The following is a 10,000-nucleotide window of genomic DNA, read 5'->3' as shown; positions in this document are numbered from 1 at the left end:
GAAGACATATATGCCAAGCTCAAATTCAGGTTCTATCTTTGGCAGGCGATATATGGAACATCACCTGGAGGTGTTTTTGACACATTTGACAAAGAATTTGACAAGTTCCTCCTGAATATAGATGACCAGGCCACCTGCTATAGATAGATACGGAACATGGGTACCCAAGACCGTCTCTCACCTACGATTGATACGAAGGAATACGGAACACAGATCAGCGTTTCCAACCTGCGATTGATGCGAAGGAATACGGAACACAGATCACCGCCTCCCACCTGCGATAGTTACTTGGGGAATACGGAGCACAAGAGGCCAATTACATCGCATCTTGTCCAAGGAGGGAATAATGTAGCATGTCCGTCCAGATAAGAGATAAGATATAACCCTTATACGTCTTATAGAATAAGTCATACCAGGTTAATGAATGGAAAAGTCCTTCAGCAAAACCCTCCCAGAGTTACGGGGGCAAGAAGAACGAAGCTCCCCCCCTCCCCGAAAATACCAAGAAATATCCTCAAAATTTCTCCTCGAGAAACGAAACCTCTCTCGAAAAATACCAACATACACCCACACAGTTTTGCCCACCTCAGACTCCAAACCTCTTGTGAGATGAGTCTCTTTAATGAGTCAATGAATGAAACGGTGATGAATGACTGATGATGATGATGATGAATAAAATCAGCCCTTCCCATCCCCTGGTTCCTCTTCCCCCCAACCCTACCCCCAAACCAACCAAACCCTCCCTACCCCCTAGACCCGTTTTCTTATCAGCGACCGACAATTTACAAGCAATATCGGATGGTGTGACTATTTTTCCGGAAAGTGGGCCTAAAGACTTGGGGAAATTTCCCCCCTAAGAATGACTGGATCAGACAATATCCGTGAGGGGAAATAGTCGTGAATTACGGCGGCGCGGGCCACCGAGCTGAGGGAGGGAGGGAGGTGAGGTGAGGTGAGGTGAGGTGAGGTGGGGAAGAAAAAGATGGTGGTGCCTGGTGATGGTGACTTGAGTGGGGGGAGAGAGAGAGAGAGAGAGAGAGAGAGAGAGAGAGAGAGAGAGAGAGAGAGGGGAGATGGGGAGGAAGGAGGAGATGGGGAGATGGGTTAGGAAAGAAGTGGGTGATGGGGAGGTGTGATGGAGAGGAAATGGGGTGAATGAGGAGGTAAAAGGGGAAAGATTAGGATGAGGAGGAGGAGGAGGAATAAGAGGAAGGGAGAGGGAATAAAGAATGAAGAAAAAGAAAACGATATTAAGGTGAAAGAAGACGAATATAAAAGGAAGGTTGAATGAAGGAAAACGGAGGTTGAGCTTTGTGAAAGTTGAAAGATGAGAGAAAAATAATTAGAAAGAAAGAGAAAAAGATTTCAAACGATAGACAACGTGTAAGAAAACAGAAATAGATAAAAGCTTAGGTGAGAGAGGACAGAAGGAAGGGATGGAAGGAGAGAGAAAGAAGTGAAAGAATACACTTGAATGAGGAGGAAAGTTTCGAGACATATAAGTAAAATAAACTAAAAAGTAGTAAAGTAGTAGTGAAATAGTAGAGGGCAAAAAACACGAACAATGTTTTCCTAGAGACCAGAATACGTTAGGATCACGACGTAAACCGACTTTAACCTCCTCTCGACCATCTACCATTTTCGCATGCGGGGAAGAAGGGGGCAAGAGAGTGTTATACAGCTATACAGAGAGGCCAGCGAGGCTCACCAGACCTTAGCTGTGTGGGTGGAAGAGGCCAGAGAGTGACCAGATGTAGCTGGCAGCTATGTGCATTGGGCCAATGCAGACAACTACGATTGTAGAAAAGCTAAATCACACACACACACACACACACACACACACACACACACACACACACACACACACACATATATAGTGGCAAGCTATAATATAAAGTTACAGTAGACATGATATATAGGTATACCAGGTATAAGTGTGATGTATAGGAACAGAGCCCATTAACAATATGTCACCATTCGAGAAAGACGTGTTACACCATTTCAGGTGCAAGTTATGTTACCCATTTACAGTAGACCGTTACGATATCTTGCATGACTACGATACTCCGCTACGATACACAGCTACAGAGGTCTGATATATATACATATACAACTACAGTAGCCAGCTACGATACCCCATCACAGTAACCTCATGTGATACGCACCCACGATATCAAGTTACAAATACACAGATAGACATCTACGATACCCTGAACCCACACCAGCTATCGACAATGGGTAACGTAGGTGTATAACATGGGTACGTCGATGGGGATACGATACGAGCGAGACCCAGCCGACCCAATGGCGACGAAGGTAAACAGAAGGCAGTTGGTGTTGGTGGCTCCAGTAGCGTGTCGAGATGGGCATCCCAGGGTGGGAGAGGGATCCCTCGGGAGGGGACAGAGGCACCAGCAGCACCAGCAGCAGCAGCAGCAGGCACCATGGCTTGGTGACGCAAGGCCACACCTCAATGCCGTCTTGTGGGACATGCTCAGCCATGCCAAGACTCTGCCATACCAACTCTCCCATATCTCTCCCTTCTCTATGGCTATTTGCCCGACTGTCTGTACCTGAATATCCATCTCTTTCTTTATCTAAGATACCTTTCATCTCTGTCTCTTGTCTTTCCACCGTGTTGTATGGGGCACCTCCACGTTTACCTCACCGAGGATTTCTGGAACAAGGCTCTGCCAGTGTCCCCATTTTACATGACCTGGGAGAAGTGCAGCCAATTTGAAAGGGGTATAATTGAACCTCTCCGTCACACACATCCATTTAGTCAACAAGGCTCGGACTGTTTGATCGGATGCGCTTCAATGGCCCGCTTGTTTTGGACATTATAGAGAGGTGGCTCTTTTATGAGAGGTGCTCTTTTTTCTCTCTATCTCTCTGTCTCTCTCTCTCTCTCTGTCTCTCTCTCTCGAGGTTAGGCCATACTCGATGGCTCTGTATCCCTCCTTTATTTGGGCCTCGGTCTGTCTGTTATATGAAGTTGATCGAGTTCAGTGGGGTTGGATTCCCCTCACCAGCGAGCAGGAGGAGGAGGAGGAGGAGGAGGAGGAGCGAGCGGAGGAGTCTTGCATTTCCTCACGTTGCTCAACAAGACAAAACCGCGTCTGTTCTGCCTCCAGCCGTCTCACACTCCCACACTTCATCTAGTTGCCTCCTTTTTCTCTCCCACTCCCTGGTTTTAGTCGTTCACGCTCCATTCTCTGACGTCATCGCCGTTCACTGCCGTTCACTTGAGGGGCAGTGCACCACGGGACGAGTGACGTGGACGGGGAACGTGTCAGGGGACGGGTTGGAGTGGCTATGTGACCCGACATCACGTCCTCTCACCGCGCCCTCCGGGATCGCCTTACACTAAGAAAAACACGCAATATCGAGCACGCAGAAAGACAGTCTTCGGCCACAAAGGCAAGGAAACCTCTCAGGCCCGGGGCCTGTCTACGTCTCCCCGCGCCCCACCCGCGACAATAGCGTCCCTGTTGTCATCACCCCTTACACGTCAGCGGGTTTTCCTCAGTGCCCTGGGGCAGGGCTGTGTCTCACACTACCAAGGCAGCACACAAAACACATCTATATTACCCTCCTCATACAAGACAAGCCACCATGGCTGACAATCACGAATCACAACTACTAAATCAATCATTATGTCGATTGGGTCCACAAGTTATCAAAACGTCACTTGCCCTCAGGAGGGGCTGTTAGCAGGCGAGAATACCCCAAGCATCTTCAGGACGTCTGCCATCTCACTCTCTACTTCTAGAAGAAGAAGAAGAAGAAAAAAAGAGAGAGGAACCTTCCCTCCCTCAAGATCAGCTCTCCTACTCACACTAGCGTCATGGTGATTGTTTGTATGTCCCCGCGCGTGAGAGTAACACTTCCTTTCAGCCGTACGAAATCCCAGAGTCCTTCAGGCCGGTGTCATTGGCGTCACTACGAGGCACCGGAGCGTCCACGTCTGGTCACTGTGGCCCTTCGGCTCGGCACTGGCACGACGCTGGGTTCGCTGGACGAAAGCATGAGAGGGCCACAGGGCCATTGACGCCCCGGGCTAGAAACAACAGGGGCTTTATTCTCACATTCTCGGGTGCCTCAACGTGGTGACCAGTGTGTACGATGAAGAGGAACTCGGCTATATTGTTTTACGATCCTTTCTGGGGTTCCTAATGTGGGATTTTTGGTGCCTCTGCTCTTTGTGTGTGGCGAACGTGCATGAAAAAAGGAGGAAATATCGGTGAATTGTGTCACGAACGGTGACTAGGGAGGCGCAAAGGGAAGGTGGAGAGGGCGCGAGAACCCGAGCATAATGAAAAAAAGGTCCGTGTGAGGTAAAATTCAGTTGTAAACACGCATCCATTCACGGCCGCTGCTTGTTGCCGGTGCGTCTCACGGCTCCCCTCCCCCGCCTTGTCCCTCTCTCATGCGCGTACGCCGACGGATCCTTCTTCATTTAACCCTGACGAAACATGGCATGACGAAGGAGTCTGAGGCCTCCGCACGCCGGACGATTCATTAAGGGAAACGAGAACAAAACTCTGAAAAGTTCGTGGCGCGTTGGCTGCGCGGGCCTCAGAGCGACCTTAAAAACAAGTGAAGGTTTGTTTGCTGCTCTTTTTGCCCCACCGGTGTTAAATTCACCGTCGATGTCGCTTCACCTTTGGCCTCTTGAAGGCCGTAATTCACAGGACAGCGCTGGGAACGGGCCAGTTCAGGAACGCCTACAGGTATGGATCCTGTTGCGAAGAACGTAATGTGAGAAGTCATAGTAGACTAAGACTTTGGAGTATCTCTCTTCTGTCTGGTTGATGTAAAGGTCATAATGGATCGTGTCGACCTCCAAGGGTATCGCAACCTGCCCTTAATCCCAATATGGCGGCAGCCACATTTTCTATCATCTAATTTGTCTAATTAACATCCACTTCGCGGCGAAGACGCAGACGATAATGATCCAGTCTTTCGCAAGGGCGATGTGTGATTACCATAATGCTTCAGAACCGACGTTGCGTACACAGAACTACGTCGGGTCTGACCGGCCTTTTCTACGCAGCTCTCTCTCTCTCTCTCTCTCTCTCTCTCTCTCTCTCTCTCTCTCTCTCTCTCTCTCTCTCCTACCTGGAAATCGACAGGAATGATAAGCAAGACGCACTTCCTAGAACCAGCGATTGAAAATCCCCCATTTCAAAATAAAGATCTCGAGATTAACAATAAAAAAACTAATTAACATCCTTACCATTCAATAAAAAGTTAAACAATAACGAAAAAAAGTATATATATATATATATATATATATATATATATATATATATATATATATATATATATATATATATATATATATATATATATATATATGTGTGTGTGTGTGTGTGTGTGTGTGTGTGTGTGCGTGTATGTATGTGTGTGTGTGTGTGTGTGTGTGTGTGTGTGTGTGTGTGTGTGTGGAATCACAGAAATTTCAGAGCCTAAAAACTGAATGTAGTTTTTGATTTTCCTCTGGTGAATGATCAGTCTGTTGTCTGTGATCGGAGTTCTGTACATGTGGTTCTGTGTGCGGGATGACCTTGTCTGTACGTTGTCTGTGAACTGAGCAACCTTATCTATTCATTGTCTGTGAACTGAGCAACCTTATCTATTCATTGTCTGTGAAGTGAGCAACCTTATCTATTCATTGTCTGTGAAGTGAGCAACCTTATCTATTCATTGTCTGTGAAGTGAGCAACCTTATCTATTCATTGTCTGTGAACTGAGCAACCTTATCTATTCATTGTCTGTGAACTGAGCAACCTTATCTATTCATTGTCTGTGAACTGAGCAACCTTATCTATTCATTGTCTGTGTACTGAGCAACCTTATCTATTCATTGTCTGTGAACTGGACTGACCCATCTGTAAGTTATCTATGAATGGGACCATCTCTTTTCCCCCCTTACGTTGTCTGCGTGTCTGTGAACGAAATGGGATCTCGTCTGTAGAATACCTGCTAACTGGAGAAACCTCTCCTGTCTGTATGTTTGTCTGTGAAGAAGAGAGAGAGAGAGAGAGAGAGAGAGAGAGAGAGAGAGAGAGAGAGAGAGAGAGAGAGAGAGAGAGAGGAAACAGCTTTATATTATGACCTCAGACTGAATGACCCACTCATGGTTCTCCTATGTCAATATGTATCCTGCTATGTACGAATGCTATAGCCATCATCTCTCTCTCTCATGGCAATTGATCAACTCAACTCTGTTCTTCTTTGTTCTCTGTCGTTCTCCGTGTGATTTATCGTGTTTGTGCGTTTTGTTGCCGAGAATAAATTCTTCTCCATTGTTCTTTGTTCGTGGTTTGTGGCACATCTCTGTTCTCCCGCTTCGTATGTAACTATATGATCTTTATTTTCTATGTAAAAACAGTAGAATGATACAGTTGTATGATTGTATTGGTAATTACTTTGGTCATGTCATTTGAGATGTGGTCTATTACAATATCATGTTATGTGATTTACGTATCACATGATAACCTTGCATGATTATCACATATCACATTGCTACATTGTGTAGTTACGTCATGAAATTACATTGCAGCATTATGTGACTATGTTAAGTGCTATATTATGTAAGACTGTGTGATTATGATAAGCATATCCTTATGTAACATTATGTGACTATGTTAAGTACTGTATTATGTAACATGATGTGACTATGTTACATATCACAGTATGCAACATTATAAAGTAACCAGTGTGATACTGTGTGACAAAAGTACCACATTATGTGGCATTATGTGGCTATGTTAATCATTACATTATGTGACGATGTTTAGAACTATATTATGTAACATTATTTGATACTATATGACCGAATGGTGTTACATACCGTGATTGGAATCCGTATTACACATATGGTATACATATTTTTTCCCTCCCCTGTTGAAATAATCGTTGTAAGTTGGAAATAACGGGAGGTGAGCCATCTGGTATGGCAGGGTTACAAAACAGAGTAACGCCAGGTCTAAATTTACCCTCTTTACCAAGAGGAGATAAGGCCCATTTTGCAGTAAAGAGCTCGAGATTACAGACTGAAGCAAGGTGGGGTGGCCCCTTGAGCACGACGGTACGACCCTTGAGCACGACGGTACGACCCTTGAGCACGACGGTACGACCCTTGAGCACGACGGTACGACCCTTGAGCACGACGGTACGACCCTTGAACACGACTTAATCCGTCAGGGAACAGGCCCATTATACCGAACGTTCGTACCGTCGTCCTCACGGAGTCGTACCGTCGTACTCACGGAGCCGCACCGTCGTACTCGCGGAGCCGTACCGTCGTACTCACGAAGCCGTGCCGTCGTACACACGGAACCGTACAGTCGTACTTACGAAGCCGTACCGTCGTACTCACGGGGTCGTACCGTCGTACTCACGAGGTCGCACCGTGATGTTTAAGGTGCCGTACCGTCGTACTCACGGGGTCGTACCGCCGTTCTCACGGAGCCGTACCGACGTACTCACGGAGCCGCACCGTCGTACTCACGGGGTCGTACCGTCGTACTCACGAGGTCGCACCGTGATGTTTAAGGTGCCGTACTGTCGTGCTTTCTTGGGTACGTACCGTCGCTCTCGTGGGTACGCACCGTCTCTCACGTGGGTACGTACCGTCTCTCTCGTGGGTACGTACCGTCTCTCACGTGGGTACGTACCGTCGCTCTCGTGGGTACGTACCGTGGCTCTCGTGGGTACGTACCGTCGCTCTCGTGGGTACGTACCGTCGCTCTCGTGGGTACGTACCGTCGCTCTCGTGGGTACGTACCGTCTCTCTCGTGGGTACGTACCTTCTCTCACGTGGGTACGTACCGTCGCGCTCTCGTGGGTACGTACCGTGGCTCTCGTGGGTACGTACCATGGTGTTCATAGGGTTAAGAGAGCGGTGAGGGTGGTAGAACCCCTGGGCTGGTTGTCTGCACTCCGATAATTGAAACCTCGCCCGGGACCAGCCTATAAATCGCCCACGCATAATGGGTCTTTGTGTCTCCCTGGGGCTCACGGTTGCCCTCTGGCGCGCACACATAACCGCCCTTTTGTGGGCGTGGGTGGTGGTGGTGGTGGGCGTGGATGTTGGTGGTGGGTGTGGGTGGTGGTGGACGTGAGTGGTGGTGGACGTGGGTGGTGGTGGACGTGGGTGGTGGTGGACGTGGGTGGTGGTGGGCGTGGATGGTGGTGGACGTGGGTGGTAGACGTGGGTGGTGGTGGGCGTGGGTGATGGTAGGGCGTGGGTGGTAATGTGGTGGAAATGGATGGGGGTTGAAGTGGTGGTTTGTGTGAGTGGGGTAGTGGCTGTAGGTGGGTGGTGGTGTAGGCAGGTTGTAGTCTCAGTGGGTGGTGGTTTGAGTAGGTGGTATACGTAGTGGTTGTGGTGGTGCCTCACCCCCTTCCCACTGGCAGACTGAAAGAATAAAGTGATACAGTTTATTTTTCGAATCAACTGACATGATTTAATTAGTTTGATTAAATACTTATAAAGGGGCGAAGATGGATTAATCTTCTAAATCATGTTTTGTGATATTACTCACAATGGCGTCATGCTCAAACGAACCAAAAGGATCAATCTATAATCGCTTTTTCTTGAACCGAAAATAGAAAAGATTAAAAAGGAGAAAAAAAAAAGAGGACATTCTTTTATGTTTTTCTTTATCCTCAGATTTCGACAAGGTCTTCATGACCTTCGCTATCAGGACAAGATCAACATGACCATAAGCATCATTGTTCGTCGCAAATGGTCCACATCTTCCAAGGTCTGGAGATCGTCTTACACACACACACACACAAGGCGGAACACGACTTTGAAAAAGAGTCGTCCATACCAGGAGTTTTCGAAGCAACAGCAAGAACTCCTTATTCCAATCTCCACTCCCTCATTTCTATGGGAAATACACACACACACACACACACACACACACACACACACACACACACACACAACGACCTTTTTTTTTCCATTCTAAACTAAAGCGTTTGATTTCCAATCACCCTGGATGCAAGCCGAATGGAAGAGAAATCTGCATATATATATATCCAAAGGCATCATCACTTGAGGAGTTAATATAGTGTCTGCCGTTGTAACCGGAGTAATCACATGGAGATAAGCTGGTCCCCTGCCACTCCTAGCTCAGGGAAGGAGAGATAAGACTTTGGCCAGGACTGATAATATGTCTGTCTCGTTTAGGGACACATTTGCATAAGCACTTCTAAGCATTTTGTCGTAGGGGAGGATCAAGTAAACACTCTGGTAACAGCGAAGTTGAGGAAATTTGTATGAAGAGACATTGCCGAGTTGAAATTCTTTTTTAAGTGTCGTGTTACAACCGGGAGATAAGGTCTCGAGAGAATAGGATGACCGAAGAGAAGAACGAGTTCGAAGATATGCATTTTTTGGACACATGACGTTGAGATGAGCTGATGGCTCGATACATCCCAAAGGTGATCTGAGAATAGACGAACTTTTCCCTCCCCTTCTCACGATTAAATCTTAAAATCAAGTATTGACATATTTTTTCCTTTTTCTCTTCGTGTGGGAAGCGGTCACAGACAGACAGATAGAAAGATGGTGACCAGGAGGGAGGTCATTCTCTTGACCGAGAGCAAGACAATCTCAGTCTTGAACTCCACGATGAAGCCTCCTCCTCCTCCTCCTCCTCCTCCCGGCGGTACAGACCATGATCGTAAGACCACGTACGAGGGATCTGATGGCCCATCTTCGCACCTAACTCCTGAAGGGTCAGTGGGAAGACCTACCAACGGACGAAGACAGAGAGGAACCACAAGTCAGTCTACCAGACACGAGAGTCGTCGTCGATCTCCCCCTTCCCCCCTCCGTCTTGTCCCCAAAGGGCGGCGCCCTCGCACCCAAGAGGTTAGATTCCCGCGACGACGAAGCCGAGATCGGCACGACACAAGAGCCACTTCAGCAGTGGACTGAGATGACCGTCACATCCACGGCGGCCATTGTCATGGGAAC

At 47.5% G+C, this 10,000-nt stretch overlaps 1 protein-coding gene across 8 annotated transcripts in view; it reads right to left on the bottom strand.

Annotated features, from left to right (window-relative positions):
* Nucleotides 1–10,000, bottom strand: part of LOC139766154 (uncharacterized) — a 257,903-nt gene that overhangs the window by 224,196 nt on the left and 23,707 nt on the right. The window contains exon 1 of one of the 8 annotated variants that reach the window (XM_071694421.1): nucleotides 3,839–4,016. The exons of the other annotated variants lie outside the window; for them this stretch is intronic. Coding sequence (XP_071550522.1) covers nucleotides 3,839–3,849 — 11 coding nt within the window. The 5' untranslated portion in view covers nucleotides 3,850–4,016. Of the gene's footprint in view, nucleotides 1–3,838; nucleotides 4,017–10,000 lie in introns of those variants that run through there. 8 annotated transcript variants of the gene reach the window in all.

Source organism: Panulirus ornatus, chromosome 57 (assembly GCF_036320965.1).
Source record: "Panulirus ornatus isolate Po-2019 chromosome 57, ASM3632096v1, whole genome shotgun sequence".
NCBI classification, from domain to species: Eukaryota; Metazoa; Arthropoda; class Malacostraca; order Decapoda; family Palinuridae; genus Panulirus; species Panulirus ornatus.
This window is presented reverse-complemented; position numbering and strand designations above follow the sequence as displayed.